General features: G+C 40.2%; 1 protein-coding gene across 10 annotated transcripts in view; it reads left to right on the forward strand.

The window, feature by feature from the left end:
- The window catches only part of ERC1 (ELKS/RAB6-interacting/CAST family member 1), a 481,205-nt gene that overhangs the window by 99,443 nt on the left and 359,860 nt on the right, over positions 1–21,902 (forward strand). For 7 of the 10 annotated variants that reach the window (XR_009214662.1, XR_009214663.1, XM_058443362.1 and 4 more), the window contains exons 4-6: positions 11,778–11,852; positions 17,524–17,679; positions 19,533–19,616. Coding sequence is in view for 8 of the 10 variants with exons in the window: in XM_058443362.1 (XP_058299345.1) it covers positions 11,778–11,852; positions 17,524–17,679; positions 19,533–19,616 (315 nt within the window). In the remaining 2 variants the exon portion in view is untranslated. The remainder of the gene's footprint in view (positions 1–11,777; positions 11,853–17,523; positions 17,680–19,532; positions 19,617–21,902) is intronic. The other 3 variants (XM_058443363.1, XM_058443368.1, XM_058443367.1) reach the window with 1 other exon arrangement.

The following is a 21,902-nucleotide window of genomic DNA, read 5'->3' on the forward strand; positions in this document are numbered from 1 at the left end:
TAGTTTTACATTTTCTTTATGAACGTGATTTTGTAGATAGCAGGTAAATAATTCTCCCCGCCAAAAGCCAAAAGACAAAAAGTAAGATTTCAATTAAGCATTGTATTTTCTGTTTGTACTCAAATCACATTGTTGTGTGACTGCTTATTCTTAGATTTTGTATTATTTTGCTGTAGCTCCTTTCATTTGATTGATAGAAGAGTGGGGACATCTATTGGACAAATGCTGAATTACAGGCAAGACTTGGTTAGTGCTGGGGGCTTGACAGGTGATTCTGTTATACACCAACATTTGAGGCCCCAACTTTGGTTTTCAGTCCGCTAGCAGAGGATACCTAAGTTGGCTGTGGAATTTTTGGGTCTTCAATCCATATGCATACCAAACATTGTCTATAGGCCAACTAAATAATATATTTCAGTATGTGCTCCTACTTATTTAAATGCTGGTAGATGCTATTGTGATTAATAAAATACAACTTTGTTTTAAAACATTATTGCAGCCTGCTAGATTTTTTGTCTCTATTTTAAATCAACAACTGCTATCATGTTAGGTTTGCAAAAATTTTTGAGGTTAAAAGTGCTAATGTTTGAATATGTTCTAGGCTAGGGAATTCCGAATCTAGCATATCTGAGGACTGCTTGTCAGTATTATTGGCAGTTAGAAGGTATAAGCAGAGGAGATTGGAGAAAAAAAGAAACATATAGATTAGATAGATAGATAAGATAGATAGATATAAAAAAAATAGAAAACGAATAGGAATTTAAAAAGAATTTTTTTTTTTTTTTTTTTTTTTGGAGACAGAGTCTGGCTCTATCTCCCAGGCTGGAGTCACTGCAACCTCCACCTCCCGGGTTTAAGCAATTCTCCTGCCTCAGCCTCCTGAGTAGCTGGGACTACAGGTGCCCGCCACCACGCCCGGCTAGTTTTTGTATTTTTAGTAGAGATGAGGTTTCACCATGTTGGCCAGGCCGGTCTCAAACTCCTGACCTCAAGTGATCCTCCCGGCTCGGCCTCCCAAAGTGCTGGGACTACAGGCGTGAGCCACCATGCCCGGCCAAAAAAGAAAAAGAAATTCTTAGTTTATCTTTTGTAGCAATTTTGGAAAATGAGAACAGTTGCATACCTTATTAAAGTTATTTCTCCTTTTTTTTTCTTTTTTTTTTTTGCGACAGAGTCTTGCTCTATCGCCCAGGCTGGAGTGCGGTGGTGTGATCTTGGCTCACTGCAACCTCCGCCTCCTGGGTTCGAGTTATTCTCCTGCCTCAGCCTCCCAAGTAGCTGGGATTACAGACATGTGCCACCACGCCTGGCTAATTTTGTATGTTTAGTAGAAATGAGGTTTCACTGAGTTGTCCAGGCTGGTCTCAAACTCCTGACCTCAAGTGATCCGCTGGTCTTGGCTTCCCAAATGCTAGGATTACAGACGTGAGTCATTGTGCCTGGCCCTTCCTCTCCTTTTTAAATTACATCATTTGTCCTTCATTTCCATTTTGACAAGGTGACATTGTCTCAGCACAGTGCTATTACCAGAGATGGTAGTGGGTTCAGGTACAATGGTGCGTGACACTGGGCAAGTTAAGATATGAAAAAGTGGTGACAGTTCTTTCCATTTACCCTCCTTTCTTTTTTATTTCTGTCTCCGCTGTGTTGTGAGTATGATAAATTCAGAACTTGTGTGGAGGACTGAATCTGTGAAGGGACTTCACGAACAATGTGGAGCTTCTACCCTTGAATAAAGGGTGCTGAGGGCTAAGATTTGAAACTTGAAAAGACATTTTCAGACATAAGTTTTACTTTTTCTTTTTTTTTTCTTTTTATTTTATTTTATTTTATTATTATACTTTAGGTTTTGGGTTACATGTGCACAGTGTGCAGGTTTGTTACATATGTATCCATGTGCCATGTTGGTTTGCTGCATTCATTAACTCGTCATTTAGCATTAGGTATATCTCCTAATGCTGTCCCTCTCCCCTCCCCCAACCCCACAACAGTCCCCGGAGTGTGATGTTCCCCTTTTTAATCACACATACTTCTTTCTCTCAGGTGTGCAAGTAAAAGTTGACTTACTTTTACAAAGAAACAACTAGGGAAAAGGAGAATTACTGAATTTTGTTTTTCAGGCATGGTGGCTCATGCCCGTAATCCCAGCACTTTGGGAAGCTGAGGCAGGCAGTTCAAGATGAGCCTGGCCAACATGCTGAAACGCCGTCTCTACTAAAAATACAAAAATTAGCCAGGTGCATGGTGGTGCATGCCTGTGGTCCAAGCTACTTGGGAGGCTGAGGCAGGAGAATTGCTTGAACTACTCAGGAGGCGGAGGTTGCACTGAGCCGAGATGGTGCCACTGCACCAAAAAAAAAAAAAAATTTTGTTTCTAACTTGTTTATTTTCTAACTGTAAATTAGTCATTATTCTTTAGTTAATTAATGAGAGAAAATGAACATATTTCCTATAGTCTACCACAGTTGAAAGTATATTATAGCAACATTAAACGGACTAAGACAAAAAAAGACAAATAGAGTATAACAAGATTCAGATAACTCTACCTCTAATTTTTTCAAATGAAAATTTTCAGCCTAAAAGGAGTGAAATAAAGTGACCAGATAGCATATTCTACTTCTTACACTTCTTTTAATAGTACTTGTATTTCCAGTCTTCTCTCTTTATTGACAATGCGGGAGGCATAGGCTTGATGTGCTTGGTGGGAAAGGGGAGCTCAGCAGCTCACTGACTGGAAGATGTGTTCGTAGTGAACTGTAAGGTGCAGGCTTCTGAATGGGAGTTTGTTTTGAGCAATGGGTTTTAAAATGTCTGTAGAAAAGCTTTATGCCTATCAATGGTTTAAAATACACCCCAATTCTTTATTGTATGCAGGGAAGGATTTTTTTTTTTTTTTTTTTTTTGAGATAGGGTCTGACTTTGTCACCTAGAGTGCAGTGGCATGATCTTGGCTCACTGCAGCCTCCACCTCCCAGGCTCAAGCAGTCCTCCTGCCTCAGCCCCCACAGGTAGCTGGGACTACACATGAGCCTCACCATACCCAGCTAGTTTTATGTATTTTTCATAGAGACAGGGTTTCACCATGTTGCGCAGGTTGGTCTCGAACTACTGAGCTCAAGTGATCTGCCTGCCTTGGCTTCCCAAAGTGTTTGGATTACAGGCATGAGCCACCGCACCCAGTCAGGACTTTTTATTCAAATGGATTTTTCTGTTTTCTTTGTATTTTGCTTGTGTGCTTGCTAGGGCATAAAAATGAAATTACAGTAGTTTCACCTTAAAGTGAATCAGTTTGGAGTTACCGATTTGGAATTAGGTAAAATGCTAAAGAGGAGAAATCAGATGAAATAAGTTGAAAATCTAAATTGTGTGTTATTTTTTAAAAATGCAGTTTTAATATTTTCAAGTAGATATAGAAATACCAAATAAAAATGTTGTAAAATATAGGTTATAAAATTTTGTTAATAAATGAAGATTGTTTACAGTTAGCAGAGTTCATTTTATTTTTACTCAATTTAAAGTTTGACACTCATTTATTGAACAGATACTATTAAATGTCTACTGTGTGCTCAGCCGATCACCTTGTAGTGTGCAGAACGGATTCAACGTGGACAAACTGTAGGCTGGGAGGAGGCTGACGAGTGTGTCGTTTTAAGGCAGGCAAGAGATTATTATGGCCTAAATTAATTAATGTGTTAGGTGTTGGGATGGAGGAAAACAAATAATTTTAAGAGATTTTAAAAACTCTTTTTTGATACAATATAGAATACATGTAGAAAATAGAGTAAAACAGGTGTATAGTTAAGTAAATTATAAAGTAAGCACCCTCATAACCACTACCTAGGTCTAGAAATAGAACTTTCACAGCTACCCAGAAGCCCTGCAGGAACTCTCCCTTCCCTCTAAAAGTAACCAGTATTCTGGGTTTTGTAGTTATCATGCCTTTGCTTATTATATTTATCACATCTGATCGTTAATATCATAGTATTGTTATATTGTATTATATGTTAAATTAATATCATTCCTAGGTATCATCCCTAAGAATTATGGCTTTGTTTTGTCTGTTTTTCGAAAATATGCTTTAAATCTCTTAATTACAGATTTGCCCTTAATTTCTCCTTTTTTTTTCTCATGCAGTTCGAGCATTTCTTGGCTTATTAGCTGGAATGACGATTCCATCATCTGTGTAATATCCATGTTTATCTCAGTGGAATGACTTGTCTCCTGGTTATAGGTTGTATTTTCCTACTTTGTGTGTATAGAATTTGTTGTATGATGGGCATTATGGACACAAGGTGATTGAGGATCTGGATTTTGGTATCTTCCTTAATGAAGGGTTGTTTTGTCTAGCAAGAGTTACTTTACTTGGGGATTAACTTGATCCTTTCAAGACTTGCTTTTAAACTGTGTCAGGTTTAGAATAACCTTTTCGCTAGGCCACATCTGCTCTACTCCTAAGGCTTGACCTTCTAGTGTCTCTACGAAATGCCTCTGCTGCTCTCCCCACTATTTGGAACTTGAATTTTTCGCAGCCCTATGGGGTTCAGGTAGTTGCTTAACTCATGGCTCTCTGATAGTTGCTCTTTCTCCAGTAGCTCTTGATCTTACCTTGTGGAGGCTTGCCCTATACATGCACAGCTTAGTATTTGGGGGACCCTTGTCAGGTTAGACAGTGCTGCTTTTCTGGTGAGCTTCCTTCTCTGTGTTTTGTTTTTAATTTTTAATTTTTTTTTTTTTTTGAGACAGAGTCTCACTCTGTTGCCCAGGCTGGAGTGCAGTGTCGCGATCTCGGCTGACTGCAACCTCTGCCCCCCAGGTTCAAGCGATTCTCCTTCCTCAGCCTCCTGAGTAGCCGGGATTGCAGGTGCCCACCACCGTGCTCAGCTACCTTTTGTATTTTGGGAAGAGACAGGGTTTTGCCATGTTTGCCAGGCTGGTCTCGAACTCCTGGGCTCAAGTGATCTGCCTGCCTTGGCTTCCCAGAGTGCTGGGATTACAGGCATGAGCCATGGTGCCCAGACCTCTGGTATTTTGCTCTGCAAATTTTCACAGATTAATGGGAACCTTACTCATTGAACTGTCTTTGGAGCTTTGCAAGACTGCTGTTCTTTGTTTGGGCTTCCCCTCCCTACGCCCCATACTAGACATATCTGGGCCATCACCTTGTTTATTTTCTCTCAAGGATCATAGTCCTGTATTGCCTGTTATCCAGGATCTGAAAACAGTTATTTCATGCATTTTGTTTAATTTTATGATAGTTTACGACAGGAGGGCCGGTCTCACCTTACGGTCAAAGTGAGAAGTATAATGGTAAATTTATTGAAAGATTTAAAGCAGATTAATGCCATGATTTGTGGATATTTTGTCAAGATCACCCTGGTGCTCTCTTGAAAATAGACAAAGGAGGTGGAAGAAAGCTAACTAGAGGCTGTTGCAAACTAGATTGGAAATGGGGTGAAATGGTTAGACTCAAGAAATACTTTTGCACGAGAGCAATTAGGACCTGCTGTTGACTTGGTTGTGGGAAATGAAGATCAGGAGGAGAAAAAGGAGAGCTCTGGTGTTTGGCTTGAGCCACTTGAGCTCTGGTGTTTGGCAGTGCCATTTAATGAGGCAGAGAAGACTCATCTCTCATCAGAGTCACCAGATGATGGGTGAGATTGAAGAAGAGAAAATCAAGAAATTTTTTTGATAAAATAAGTGTGAGTTGCCTGTTAGACATCTAAATAGAGATGCCAGATGGGCAGTTGGATGTATGAGTCCTGAAATCAGAGCAGAGGGCAGGCCTAGAAATTCATCAGCATTTCCATTGTATTTTAAACCATGTAGTAGATTAGAGAGTTTAGATGGAAAAGAGAAAAAAGTTAGAACTGATCACCTGGTCACTGGTCTAATTTAGACCCGGAGGTCTAATTTAGAAGGAAGAACCTGTGAAGGAAACAGAGAAAGTGCAATTGGAGAGTGAGAACTGAAAACAGGAGAGTGTGATGTCATAATAGTCAAGAGAAAACAAGTGTCTAGGAGGGATTGAGCCCTTGCTTTGAATGCTTCTGAGAGTTCCAGGAAGATGAGGACAGAAATGTGTTCATTAGAGTTGGTAACTTAGAATTTGTTGGTAGTCTTGATGAGTTGTTTCAATGGAGGGGTAGAAAAAGAATCCAGATTAGGTTGCTTTTATGAGGTAAAGGGATCTTGTATGTCTGAAATATTTTAAAATTAATTAAAATAAAGAGTGAATGGGAGAGGAAGAAGGAGAGATACCAGATGTGGACCAGCTGTCTTCAGGGTAGGTATTTGAACACCTTGGAGTTCACAAAGACTTTGCAGTGGTGTGTGGGCAATGTGCAGGGCAGTTTCAGATTCTCAACTCCCACGTGTCATTCTCTGTATTTTAGTTGGCCGAAAACATATCTGTGAGATCATCTTTGTCCTCCCTTTTTATGGTTGCACTTTGCCCACTCTAACTCCTCTTCATCCTTCAGCTCTCAGGTGTTCCTTAGGAAACTTTACAAGATCCCAAGACTAGGTCAGGATCTCCTAATTACTCTCTTACGGTATTGTGGATATTTTCTTTATAACACTTTTTACATATGAATTACACAGCTACTTAAAAAGTATTTTCATTCATTTGACAAATATTTGAGTACTATCATTGTACTGTGTATTGTTCTGGGTGCCGATATACATCAGAGAATAAAAAAGAAAAATTCCTGGGATAGGAGAGACAAACAATAAACAGTTATAAATACCAAGAAAAAGTAGATCTTGGTTAGGGAGATTGCACGTGTATATTAGAGTCAAACCGTAAGTAAAAATGGGGTAATAAGGACGAGCCTGCTTGAGACTTTGTTTTTTTTTTTTTTTTTGACAGAGTCTTGCTCTGTCACCCAGGCTGGACTGCAGTGGCACCATCTCAGCTCACTGCAACCTCCACCTCCTGAGTTCAAGCCATTCTCCTGCCTCAGCCTCCCCAGTAGCTGGGATTACAGGTGTGCACCACCAGGCCCAGCTAATTGTTTTGTATTTTTAGTAGGGATAAGATTTTATCATGTTGGCCAGGCTGGTCTTGAACTCCTGACCTCATGATCCACCCGCCTTGGCCTCCCAAAGTGCTGGGATTACAGGTATGAACCACCGCTCCTGGCCGAGACTTTGACTTTTGAACAGACTTCAACAGTTAAGGGAAGGAGAGAGCCTGTCAAAGGGAGCCGTGAGTGCAAAGGCCTTAAGTCAAGAGGGTGACTGACATGTTGAGGAAAAGCAAAGAGGCGAGTCTGGCCAGAGCCGCCTGGATGAGAGAGAGGAGTATAAGAGATGAGGCCGGAGATATATAGCCTTCTAGGTCAGCATAAGGACTGTGACTTTTACCCTGAGTAAAACAAGAAGCTTTTGATAATTGCAAGCATGTTTTGACTTCTGTTTTAAAAAGATCACTCTAGATGCTCTGTTGTGAATGGTGAGATAGATTGGGAGACTGTTGGTGTAATCTAGGCAAAAGATTATGGTGGCTTAGAGCAGTGTGACGGCAGAGGTGGTAAGTTTCAGGATATATTTTGAAAGTGGGAAGAGCAGGATTTCCTGATGAGTTGGATATAGGTGCTAGAAAAAACGAGACTGCTATGTTTTTGGCTTGAACAACTGGCTGGATGCATACCATGAGTCAAGGCAGGATGAGTGAAGCAAGTTTAGAGGGGACGGCCAGGAGGTCACTTGTAGATGTGTTAACAGTGGGGCAGATATTCGAGACTCCAGTAAAGCAAAGGTACATACAAGTGTGGATTTCAGTAGGAGGTAAACATTTGATTTCAGTAGGAGGTAAACATTTGGGAGTTATCAGTATGTGCATGATACTGAACAGTAAATACCAAGGGAATGACTATAGGTGGAGAAGAGAAGACTACGAACTACTGATGCTTGGGACACTCCTGAGGAGTTGGGAAGAAAAGGAACCAGTAAGATAGGGGGAGAAGCTTAGGGTGCCATATCTTGAAAGCCAAGGGAAGAGAGTAGAATAAGGAAGAGGGATTGAGCAGTTGTGTAAAATGCTGCTGATAGATCAAGTACAGTGACTAAGGATACATCATGGGTGCTAGCAATGTGGAGGTCGTCAGTGACCCTGATGAATTGCGTAGATGATTATTTGATTAAACTCTATTTTTCCTATTAAAGCTTCCATGATAAAAGGGACCAAATATGTTATTTCTCATTATTATATCTCCAAAACTTAGTTCCTGGAGTGCATAAATGGGATAAATACATAGGTCCCAGGAGCCTCTGGGAGGACTAGAGAACTGGGCTCCGAAGTTATGTAGACAAGAATAATGCCTCGAATCAATCATGCTCCTCTATTGGTTTAGTGATGACAGTGTTGTGTGGCATAGACATGTTAGTGTATTACACCGACATCACTGACACTGCTCACCACCACTGGAGTCTCTGCTGTTGGTGTGTCCGGAAGCCTGAGGTAGCTGCTGCCTCTGCCACCTGTTGCTGGAATTGTCTGTAAATATTCATGTCCCGGCTTCTTCATGTCACAAGATTCTGTTTCAAAGTATATGATGAATGTGTCTGATTGAGGTGATTAGGTCATGTGCCTGGGCTTTAATTACAAGCACGGCTGGGCAACAAGTATGTGGCATTTTCAGTTTCTGTTGTGGGAGGTAGACTCTGCCTTAAAATGTGGAGTTCCCACACATACTAAGGAATTCAGATATCACACGGCGAGGAAGAGTGATGAATGCCTGCCACAGTGCAAGATAAATAGATTTTGTGGGGTATACGTGAAAAGTAATAGTCGAAACCATAGGATTAGAGAAGGGCTGTTTTGGATGGTTATTTATACGGGTTGTTCACCAAATAAGAGCTTCTTGCTGATGGAGCACGTAGGCCCTAAAATTCAGCCTGTGCTTCGTGGTGATGTTGCATCTACCCCAGAAGGGTTGCTTTTTTTCTAATTCACGTAAAGTTACTCTGTGGATTAGTGGAGGCTTTGGATTCAGGCTGTAGAATCCAGATGTTCCGAGGACAGGAATTTAGAAAATGTCTGCAGGTAGGAAAGGAAAAGGAATTTAGAAAATGTCTGCAGAATAAGAATTTAGAGCTAGGATAATTCTTTAATGGAAGCCAGTTGAAAATTTTAAAGACGTTCCTTCTTTAAATTTTTTTTTTTCCGGTACCAGCTAGAGTTTGCAAAGGAGGTGAACTGACAATAGCTACTAGGTTTAGAAACAAGGAGGTTTTTTATTTGCTATGTTAGATCGTATGGTTCAGTTGAGAGGTGAGGATAGAAACTGGCTGATCATTCATTCACTTATCATTCATTCCTTCATCTAACAAAGAGGAACAGATAGAGAGAAGAAGTAATTTTTAATGACTGCTTACATATCAGACAGTGCCTGAGGAATACAGAAGACAGTTTCTATCCTTAGAGTTCACAGTATGGTATGTTAGAGAAGAAAAATTATCGCTAGTACAATGGGGTAAGTGCCAATGGAGCTATGTAAGCTGTGTAGCATGCTGTATGAGAAATAGGAGGTGTACAAAATTCAGCACCGGACTAGGAAGGGACTAAAATATTTCCTTTCTAGCTAATTCTTGAACGTTTGGTAGCCATTTCATTCATTCAGTATTCACTCCTTAAATGTCTATTAAGCGCTTACCAGTGTGGCAGCTACTGTTGTAGGTGCTTTGGATCCATCAGTGAATGAATGAAACAAAGATCTTAGCTTTTGTGGAGCGTACATTCTCGTAGAGAACAATAAGTAAACATAATAAATCATTAAATATGTTAGAGGGTAAGTGCTATATACAGGAAAAAGTAGAGTGAAGGGGAAAGGACAGGTGTTCTTTTCTGGCTGTGTGAAATTTTAAAATAAGGTGTAGATTATATTGAAAACATTGAACATTCATTTTGTTATGAAAAATTTCAAACCTACACAAAAGCAGTAAGAACTGCATCATGAATCTCCATATACTAATCACTGAGATACACCAGTTTGGAAACTTTGGCCACACTTCCTCCATGTGTGCTTTTTCCTTTTTCCTCTTTTCTTTACCAGAGGTTTTAAAGCCAATCCCTGGCATGACGTCATTGTCCTCTGCAGACTTTAGTGTGCGTCTCTAAAATATATGGACGTTTTCCTGCATAACGACAATGGCATTATCACAACAACTAAACCTAATACTAATACAAAAGAGGCATTTGAGCCAAGACTGGAAGGAAGTGAAGTCTTCCCCTAGCAGCTTGTGCAAAGGGCTTAAGGATCAGGAGCATGCTTAGCATATTTGAGAAGCAGCAAGGAGTCCAGGGTGGCTAAAGCATGGAGACCCAGGGAAGGACAATGAGATGGGGCCTTTGCAGGCTACCAAGAGGACTTGGGCTCTACTTTGAGTTGAATGGGGAGCCATGACAGGGTTTTCAGCAGAGGACTGACAGGGACAACTTTACGTTTACAAGGCTCACTTGAAGTGTCCGTTAAGAATACACCGTAGTGGAGCAAGATGAAGCGGAGCTCAGTTGCAAGGTTGTTACAGATTAAAAGGTATATTTTTGTTTAGTGGTTCATTCCAGGTGGTGGCCGTGGAGACAGCAAGAAGTGCTTGGATTTTGGGTATGTTTTGAAGCTAGAGCTAACTGGATTTCCTGACTACGGCTTGAGAGCGAAAGGAAGGCATTAAGAAGACTCATAGGTTTTTGGCCTGAGTAACAGGAGGGATGGAGCAGGTTTGGGGGCACCATCAGGAGTAGAGATGACATCTTGCCATGTTGCCCAGGCTGGTCTCGAACCCCTGGGCCAAAGTGACCGTCCTGCCTTGGCCTCCCAAAGTGCTGGGATTACAGGTGTGAGCCATCACGCTTGGCCAGGAGTTGAGTTTTGAGCACGTAGAGTTTGAAATGTTTGTTGGACATGAACGTGGGATAACTAGGTGGATAGTTAAAGCTGGAAGTAGGGAGAGAGGTAGCAGAAAGCATTCATCTCTGTATTCCCTGGATTCCCAAGAGCCTGTCCCCAGGGTACTTGAAAGTACTGACTGATTTATTTAGAGACATTCACAGAGTCTGCCAAGAAAATCACTGAGGTGGTTCGGTAACCTGGAAGACTCTGATATCCCTTCCTTGCTTTTCTATCCTGAACTCAGTAAAATTTGGGTTAAAAAAAAAAAAAAAGAAGGCTATGTTTTTCTGACATTTTCTGAACCTAAACTACTTAGGAAACTTGTTCAACAGTGTCATGTTTTTCTTCCTAACTGTAGCACCACTAGAGAGAGAGATCGTCATCGTAGGTAACCAGGTGGTTGTTATTCTGGGGGTGGATGCCGTGGAAAGGATGTTGTCAACACAGATCACTTTCCATAGCTGCAGTCAGCAGTGCAGACTGATTGTGATGGTGTTTATTTCTCCTTTTAAAAGGGAGCATTTCTAATCCCTTTTTTGGATCATTTGGAATTCTGATTACATTTCTCAGAGTTGTGTGGAAGATTGACACACAACCTGAGGATGTGAAATAGTAGTTTCAGCTGTTATGGTAGCTGGCGTCTGTGTGACTGATTTTAAATAACTAGGTGTTCAGAGATAGGGATCCTCCTCTGCCTGCATGGTTGAGAGAGCCTGAATGCAGTCTGTGGATTCCCTGATTCACAGGGAAAGGTTGGTAAGACAGAAGGGGTCAGTGTCTCATAAGGCTGTAGTGATCTTTTGCATACATCAGCTCTCGCTGCTCTTTGAAAAAAATGCGAGTGAACGGGAGAGCACTGAATCTCTTTTTGCCTCTTTTCTACAGGAGATGCATCGAAGGTTTGAGAATGCTCCTGATTCTGCCAAAACAAAAGCTCTGCAAACTGTTATTGAGATGAAGGTAAGTGAGAAAATAGTAAAGAATCTTATGAATCACCTTATACTTTTAAGTGATCAAAAACTTCCATGTGTGTTAGGAAGTAGCATGTAATAGTATTTCACTTATTTGGAGATTAAGAGTGAGAATCAATGAAAATGACATCTTAAAAGAATTTCAATTTTATTTCCTTTTACTTGTAGACCCTAATTCAAACTGGACCAAAAAGAGTTGAACAGAATTTCTTTAAAACAGCTATTCGCAAATGTCTTGGTCTCAGGACCCCTTTATTCTCTTAAAGTGACAGACTCACTTCCTTCATTTTAAGAAAATGTCTGCCAGATACCAAATCTGGGTAACCATAGCTTGCCAGTTGTTCTTTCAAGTAAAAATAGTGTTCCGTGAAGAAAATACTGAATTCAGCTTACAATTCAAAGCAACACATGAGTCCTGTGCTTAGGGACAGCCATCATATTTCAGTATGCAGCTTCATTCCATTTTGTCACACACAATATTAAAAGTATATGTGCTCCAGAGTTGAGATTTATTTATTTATTTTTATTATTTTTATTTTTTGAGACAGAGCCTTGCTCTGTCGCCCAGGCTGGAATGCAGTGGTGTGATCTTGGCTCACTGCAAGCTCCGCCTCCCAGGTTCACGCCATTCTCCTGCCTCAGCCTCCCAAGTAGCTGGGACTACAGGTGCCCGCCACCACGCCCGGCTAATTTTTTTGTATTTTCAGTAGAGATGGGGTTTCACCGTGTTAGCCAGGATGGTCTCAATCTCCTGACCTCATTATCCGCCTGCCTTGGCCTCCCAAAGTGCTGGGATTACAGGTGTGAGCCACCACGCCTGGCCGAGGTTTATTAAAAGTAATACTTTTTACTGCTTCTTCAAGGACAGTCTTAAATGAAATAGTCTTTTAAAAATTTTATTTCTTATTTTTCATTTTTTTCCTACAAGTACTTGACGTGACAAATATTAATATAATGACTACAAGTGTGGTTTGATGCCATTGCCTTGATTTGTGCTAAGGCACTAGCAGTTTTGCCCATCATTGCTTTATATCTTTAGTGCAGACAGTGGAAAAGTCAAGTGACATCATGGTATTATTATGAAAATAGTTTTGATCATGCATACTTTGTGAAAGGGTTGAGGTACCCTGAGGGTTCCATAGACCATCCTTTGAAAACTTCTGCCTTAAGTTAATGAATATTTAGAAATCTTTAGGCTGTTCAGTATAGTGATTAAGAGCTTGCTTTCTAAGTTAAACTCCCTGGATTCAAAATCTCGCTTCACTTAACCAACTGTAAGATAAGGAGCAAATTACCTGTGCCTCAGTTTCTTTATCAACAAATGGTGACAGTAATAGTACTCATCCAGTGGGTCGTTTTGAGGTTTAAATTAATTAAAACATGTAAAAACACTTTGAACAGGACCTAGTGCATAGTAAACATTCAATCCATACTAGCTGTTGCAGCTGTTATTTTTGTTAACAATCTATTCTTTCTCATAAAAGCTCATGTAGTTAGGGACCTCCCCCCACAACTACTTCTTCATATCCACTAGAAAGCTCAATACTGTATTTTGCATTGTGGGCCTTCATTTAATATTTGTTGATATGACAAGAATATTTAGTTAATGGTAAATAAATAATTTTATGTAAATAGATACTTCTGAAGTAGCTATGGGAACTGTTGTCTTAATTTAGATGATTTTCTCTTAAAACTTTATATTGTATACATCTTTATTCTTGGTGGGGAAAGGATTTACCAAACAAATTCCAAATTAGTGGATTCTGGGTTCTTTGTAGTTAATTGGTAGTCTTGAGTATAATCTTGTAAAAGGCCTTTAGAATCATTCAGTTGCATGGTTTTACCTTTTTCACATTCACCACAAGTTTGTCGTGTTATTTCCTGATCCCTGGTAACACCTAAGAATAAAACACATGAATGTACCTATGTTGACAAAATTATTTGTTTAAGCACCTTTTGACAGAATGGGACGAGTAATAGTATTACTTGGTGGCAGTGGATGCATTTTAAGTTGTGTGAACCTTCAGCCATTCTGCTAAGAAGGAGGAAGATTCTGGTGGCCCAGTGGGGTCAAGAGGATGTGATGCTGAAATCACAACAGAAATCGCTGTGTTGCTGAGAATGTGGAATGCACTTAAGAGAATTATGAAAATCTAGAGTAGTCTTTAGGGAAAATAGGGAAGAAAGATGATTGAAATAAAACAGCCCAGTAATCTTAAAGGTGATGCCTCTCCTCTTTTGCCTCTTCTTCCTCCTCCTCTTCCTCTCTTTCCTCTTCTGATCCCTTCTCCCACCATTTTCCCTCATTCCAGCCTTTCCTTCTTTGCCCCTCTTCTTCTCTTTCTCTTCCTCCCCTTTCTCTACTATTTTTTTGTTTGTTTGTTTGTTTTTCCTTTACCAGTGGCGGAACAGGGAAGAATTACTGTACCGCTCTAGGGTTAGAGTTTTGCTGGGATAGATAGAGCAGAGTGAGTGAGTGGGATGCAAATGAATTGAGGATGATGATGACAGAGTAGTTTGGAGGTTGGTCCCGGACTGTACCCTGGATATGGAAAGAATAAAATTCAGGTGGACTGACAGGTTGGGAGAAAATGTAAAAGTTAGGAAAGTGGAATTCTCTGTGAGGTTGAACAGGAAATAACCAGAGTGAGGGTATGACAGGCCAGAGGAAGAGAGTTCTGGATGATGATACGATCCAGAGTACAGTCCTATAAACTGGATCACCAAAATGGACTGGAGGATGAGATCATTGCAATTAAGGGTGTCAAGGAATTCTGACATTGCAATCCTCGGATTATGGCAAGAGTGGTGATTGAAGGGGATATTGTAAGCCAGGTGCCAAAGACTTCCAAAAATGGGCAGGAGTGATTGAGAAGTCCCTGGATGGCAGCAATGGGGACACTAGGGTGAAAAGGAGTATGAGCTTTCCATAAAGGGAAACAGCCTTGAGGAACTAGGAGAATATCAACCCTTTCCCCTGCTCCTTTGTGGTATTGGGGTATTATTGGCCTTCACTGGAGAGAGTTCATGGGGAAAAGGTTGAGAATTTGGGGAATTTGACAAAGAGCAGAGGATTTCAGTAAGTCTGGTGGGATTGGTTGGTCAATGATGGAAGGGCTGGGGCTGGGGAAGTACAGAGTAGTAAAGTGAAAAGGAATTTATTTATTTAAATGTTACATGTTCTAGGAATAGGAAACCTGGTTGGAATGACTCTCCTCAAACCCAGCATTGGTACCAGTTGGGATGGTGCTAGAACTAGTTGAGAGTGTCAGGCCTTAATTTTCTGGACTGATTTCCTTGGTGGGTTCTTTTTCTGGTCAGTCAGTATCTGCCTCCTGGTTTTCAGAGCTGGAGTCATGATCCCTTTTTGGGAAGAAGTTTTTATGGCTCATGATTTGGTAGTGAGGGTGCTAATTTGTCAAAAGCTGCCTTTGTGTTTAGGGTAGGGGAGAAGATAGATAATATTTTTTAAGGGCGTTTTAGAGACGTTCCAGAGGCTCTGTACAGGTACAGGCTGGCATGTGATGTACAGAGTTGGAGTTCTTACCTGGGACTAAATTGTCTTGAGTGGAGCCCCAGTGCTGCTGGAGATACACTTCCCTCTTTCAGCCGGTCCAGTTTCATTACCACTCAGGCTAATGACAGAGGGGAACTTACATTTAACTTTCATTTTCTTTCATTTGTAGGCTAGTCATATGCTTATGCCTAGTATTTTAGTCTTTTTTAAGGGGCTGTGTTCTGATATTTCCAGAGAAATTTTATAGCAATCTTAAAAGTGAATTTTCAGATAGTGCAATTGAAGTAGTACTTTATGAAGGTCATTCATTCCACATGAGTAAATCAAAATCCTGGTTTAGGTATAGAATGACTCTTGATTGTCTTAATTCAGTACAATGGATTTTGAACAGATACATTTTAAGTTTAATTTGAATGAATTTATAAAAGAAAATCTTTGTTGCGATATTTTTAAAGGTCATGTGATGAGCAAGACAGAGGAATACATCCTCTCTTCTCCCCTCCCTTGAACCTGAAAATAGCTAGGTGTAGTTTTCTCAACATAAAGCCTTAATCTCTCTTATCTTCATGCTCTGAGAATTAAGGAGACTTAACCAGGAAATTATTGAGGTAAAGTAGAAAAGGAGTTAATTTCAAAATAGCTTCCAAAGGAATGGTTTATCTAAAACTCCAAGTGAAATAAAGCTGCACTTAATTTATGCTCTTTAAGGTCTCTATTTCTTTGGTGAGTAAGCATATGCAGCTACAGATACATAAAACTATTCATTCCGTGTAGGAGTCTTTCTGTAATTCATGACATGTAAAGTAGTCTGGGGAGAAACTAGGTACTGCGACAAACAAAATCAAATCGAATATGAGATAATGTTCTATTGGAAGATGATATTTGTGGTAGAGATGATGATTTATAAGGACAGTGATTTTAAAAAATTATGAATTATTTTAAATGTATGGAGAAGTATAGACAATAAGGATTTCTAGCATGATAAATAACAACTTAATTATTCCCCCGTTTTTCTGCAATGGGATGTTATGTAATTTTTATTACTGCACATATAGCTGTACACGTTACTGTATAAATCTTTGAAACCCTCTTACTTTTTTCCCCTCCTTTGGGGCATAATATGTTTTTTAGGGGTCACCAAGTAAAATGATAAAATATTAGAACTAGAAAAGGCTTTACTATTAATATTGGAAATTTTTTTCACCAGAAATTTGTAATTTCTGATGCAAAGAAATTTTAACCAGTTTTTCATTGCATTTACTTCTTCAGTAATTTAGTAATTATTTTCAACTTTAATTTAAAGGATGCAGAACTGGAGGCAGCCATAGAGGAAAAATCATACTGTGAATATGAGTGCTTCTCTTCCCACTCAAATGGCTGTAAAGGAGGACGTATTTTAGAAGGAAGGCACTGGCCGGGCATGGTGGCTCACGCCCATAAGCCCACCACTTTTGGAGGTCGAGGCAGGTGGATCACATGAGGTCAGGAGTTCGAGACCAGCCTGGCCAACATGGCGAAACCCTGTCTCTACTAAAAATACAAAAATCAGCTGGGCGTGGTAACATACACTTGTAATCCCAGCTACTTGGGAGGCTGAGGCAGGAGAACTGCTTGAACCCAGAGGCAGAGGTTGCAGTGAACCAAGATTGCGCCACTGCTCTCGAGCCTGGGTGACAGAGCGAGACTCTGTCTCAAAAAAAGGAAGCAAGGCACCAATGGCCAGACAGTATTTTTTCTGTATATTTGTCTATCTTTATTCAATGTAACTTCTTTTTTTTTTTTTTTTTGAGACGGAGTCTCGCTCTGTCGCCCAGGCTGAAGTGCAGTGGCGCAATCTCGGCTCACTGCAAGCTCCGCCTCCCGGGTTCACACCATTCTCCTGCCTCAGCCTCTCCGAGTAGCTGGGACTACAGGCGCCCGCCACCACGCCCGGCTAATTTTTTGTATTTTTAGTAGAGACAGGGTTTCACCGTCGTCTCGATCTCCTGACCTCGTGATCCGCCCACCTCGGCCTCCCAAAGTGCTGGGATTACAAGCGTGAGCCACCGCGCCCGGCCCAATGTAACTTCTTTAAATATCATGTTATTCAGCTTTTCTGGGTTTTTGTGAATACTTTAATAACTAAATCTTCCATTGTCTTCAGGATTCAAAAATTTCCTCAATGGAGCGTGGGCTCCGAGACCTGGAAGAGGAAATTCAGATGCTGAAATCGAATGGGGCTTTGAGTACTGAGGAAAGGGAAGAAGAAATGAAGCAAATGGAAGTGTATCGGAGCCATTCTAAATTTATGAAAAATAAGGTAATGGCATGTGAGACTTTTGATTCTTAAAAGGGGTTTGAAAAATTGACGCATATTTTTTACTTCTCTAGTGATGATAAAGCTGTATTTTACACTATTTTATCAGGTTTCAGGGAAGAATACTTTTAGCACAGTTCTTTCAAATGAAACTTCTCCAGAACTGAAGTCAGAATTACTGACATAGATAGTTATTACAAGTTTTTACTTATAAAGGCAATTCTCTGTATGAGGCTACATATGTATTGTCACGGTTTAACTTTTCATATCTATTAGTACTTCCGAAAAACTTCCAGATGAGTTTTTCTCACTATATGAAACATCAAGTTCTTTACCTTTTGTGAATTATTTAAAAAGTTAAAACCCTAAGAGGCTTGAGATGGAGTTTCACTCTTGTCACCCAGGCTGGAGTGCAGTGGTATGATCTCAGCTCACTGCAGCCTCTGCCTCCATGTTCAAGTGATTCTCCTGCCTCAGCCTCCCGTGTAGCTGGGATTACAGGTGCGTACCACCACGCCTGGCTAATTTTTTGTATTTTTTGTAGAGATGGGGTTTCACCATGTTGGCCAGGCTGGTCTTGAACTCCTGACCTCAGGTGATCTACCCACCTCCATCTCCCAAAGTGCTGGGGTTACAGGTGTGAGCCACCATGCCCAGCCCTAAGAGGCTTTTTAATGAAATGGGTTAAATGAAGTTAACGTTTCCCTTCCAAATACAGTTCTGTAAAGGAAAGCCCTTTCTTTGCCCTGTCCTGTGGGGAAGATCCACTCGCTGTCAGGTTTATTGCTCCCCATGTGCACCTCAGGTGTAATATGACAAAGATAGATACCACCAAGACCTATCAGTCTGTGTTTATAATCAGTCACAATGTTCCTTCCTTGTATCCAAAGTCATTTAGTTTGATTCTGTAAACTATTTAGGCAAGCTGGAGGATTTAGTTTATCACAATTATCAATTTACCAGTTTTGTTGTGGTTTAATTAGACATTATGATTGTAGTTATAAAGTTTTAGCCAGAAAATAAGTGTTTTCCCCCTTTATTTCCCAACTGTATTCTCCAAGTTCTTAGAAATGAAAACTGAAACATCCCAGTAGTGTGAAGGAATGATAATCATCACTTCCCCTCCAGTTTCTGGCTTCTTGCCGTGGTGCCCATACCTGGCATATAAGTCTGCAGAATATTCCTCTACCACCTTCAGACTCTATTATTAATTATTTCTACTACTTTCATTTCAGTTTTAGGAATTAAAAACTCACATACCCAACTTTTTTTTTTTTTTTTGAGACGGAGGTATGCTTTGTCGATCAGGCTGGAGTGCAGTGGTGTGATCTCGGTTCACTGCAAACTCCATCTCTAGGATTCAAGCTTCAGCCTGCCGAGTAGCTGGGATTACAGGCGCCCGCCACCATGCCCAGTTAATTTTTGTAGTTTTAGTAGAGACGGGTTTCAGTATGATGGCCAGGCAGGTCTCGAACTCCTGACCTCAAGTGATCCTCCTGCCTTGGCCTCCCAAAGTGCTGGGATTATAGGTGTGAGCTGCTGCGCCTGGCCTCACATAACCAACTTTCTATTAGTTTGGATTTTTCACCCTAATTTGAGAATAAGACATAGTGCAGTATGATCTCTGTGTTTATGTTTTTCATTTGTTGATTAGCACATTCCAGTCCACTGTGGGGGGAAAAAACCTGTGAACTTAGAGAAACTACCTATGGCTCTTTGAAGAGGGAATGAGGGGAACAGATTTGATTGTATTATATAAGTTATTGTTATTTCCAGTTACCATTCTGCCTCAAAAGTAGATAAGAAGAAGACCTAAGTTGACACATAAGTGAAAAAGAATAATAATGTCGTGACAGGTAGAACAACTGAAGGAGGAACTAAGTTCGAAAGAGGCTCAATGGGAGGAGCTGAAAAAGAGAGCGGCTGGTCTTCAGGCTGAGGTCTTTGCCGTAAGATTTACCTCTTTGTGTGCAGTGATCCCACAGTGGGACCCTGCTAGCTCTATGGCTTCTGGGTGGCTTACCCTTTCATTCTCTATGGTTGGCAGCTTTGCCCATTACTAGCACTAACCAGCCTGCTCTGCTCTTTAACTGACTCCTGTTCACTAGTTTGACCCACATGTCACTTCGTGTGCAGTGAGCCTTCACATGTTCTGGAAGCCTTATACCTGGTACTTTATTGTTGCTTTTGTCATTCTGTGGATGGTATTTCAAAGCCTGTTTTTTTCTCAACCCCTTATTGTTGATTTATATGAATGGTGGCCTTCTTTTCTTCCTAGGTACAAGAATATATGCATTTGTTCTAGGCCCATCACCTAGAGTTTATTTGAATTTGAAACTCGAGTAAAGTGCTTTACCTTCTTATGTAGACATTATCTTTAAGTCTCCAGTGAGTGATTTTGCCACAAATGTTACTTTCTTTAGGACAGATGTATAGAAAGTATTTATCTAGTAAATTAAAATTACTAAGAGACTTATTTCAGGTATCTAAATCTAGTTCAATATTCTAATGAACTTAAAATTTCAATTCAGAACATAATAATAAAATAAATACAGTTGGCCCTCCGTGTCTGTGGATTTTGCATCTGTGGATTCAACCAACTGTTTTTTATTTTCAGGGTAAAAAAATGGATGTTGTGTCTTTACTGAACAGGTACAGGCTTTTTTCCCATGTCATTATTCCCTAAACAATACAGTATGACAACTATTTACATAGCATTTACATTGTATTAGGTATTACAAGTAATCTAGAGATGATTTAAAGTATACTGGAGGATGTGCATAGGTTATGTGCAAATTCCACATCATTTTATATCAGGGACTTCAGCATTCATTAATTTTGGTGTCCAAGCTGTGTCTCGGAACCAGTCCCCATGGACCCATGGATACCGAGGGATGGCTGGATAATAAAGTAGCTAACACTTGCACACTTACTATAAACATTTTATAACACGCTGAGTTAGACGTATTATCAACTCTAAATTGTAGACGAGGAAACTGAGGTGACAGAATGGTGCCTAGGAAAACACAGCCAGTACGAGGCAGGATTTGGTTTTATACAAGCAGAGTCTTCTACATACTGCTTACACATTCTGTACTGACCTATACTAGGCTGTGCACACATTTGTCAAAGTGTCAGCAAAAACTGCTTCTGAAAATAATTGTGGCTAAGACTGGAATAAAAAAATACAGCATTTAAAAAACCAAACTTGGGCTACTTTGGTAGATTTGCTGTTTATGGTCTACTTTATATTAAAAAGGGAAATATTTTGGTGGAAAGGGTCTAATTTGGTTTATGGAAACCGTATATTGGCTAGAGGGAAGGTTGATCGATAACTTCCTTTTTAAAATAGCTACTATTAGTAATTTCTGCATTGAGTCAGACAACAGGCTAAGCACATTTCATACTTTATTTTATTGAATCCATAAACAGTACAGTGGCATTCGTATAATTTCTCCTTGTTACTGATTAGGAAACTGATTAGGAAAGTAATTATTCAGGGACACATAGCTAGCTTAGTTCTGATGTGTGATCGTCTGCAAAGCGTTGTGCTCCTAAGCTTTGTATTATATTTGCTTCCTCTTTATAATCTCTTCCCTTCTCAGTCTTTAAGGAAAATTTGTGCTTCTAAACTCTGCTTTTCTTTTTTTCTTTTTCTTTCTTTCTTTTTTTTTTTTTTTTTTTTTTGAGACAGAGTCTTGCTCTGTCGCCAGGCTGGAGTGCAGTGGCGAAATCTCAGCTCACTGCAACCTCTGACTCCATGGTTCAAGCAATTCTCCTGCCTCAGACTCCTGAGTAGCCGGGATTACAGGCATGCGCCACCATGCCCAGCTGACTTCTGTATTTTTAGTAGGGATGGGTTTCACCATGTTGGCCAGGATGGTCTTGATCTCCTGACCTTGTGATCCACGTGCCTTGGCCTCCCAAAGTGCTATGATTACAGGCGTGAGCCACTGCACCCGGCCTAAACCCTGCTTTTCATTTAAAACATTTTCTTTCTTAGTCTTTAAGGTCAATAAAGTATTATTTGAAGCTTACTTAATAATGAAGATGATGACGAAACAGATTTTTATATTTACTTTTGACCGCATAATTGGAGGTAGCTGGAAATTTGAATAATCTTTAAGTCATAGTTCTTCAGCTGAGAAAATGGTAACACTTTGAACATCCCCAAAATATTCATTCATACAACAAATGTGTTTTTGTTACAATCAGTGTGTTAGGGA

Source organism: Hylobates moloch, unplaced genomic scaffold, assembly GCF_009828535.3.
Source record: "Hylobates moloch isolate HMO894 unplaced genomic scaffold, HMol_V3 SCAFFOLD_8, whole genome shotgun sequence".
Lineage (NCBI taxonomy): Eukaryota > Metazoa > Chordata > Mammalia > Primates > Hylobatidae > Hylobates > Hylobates moloch.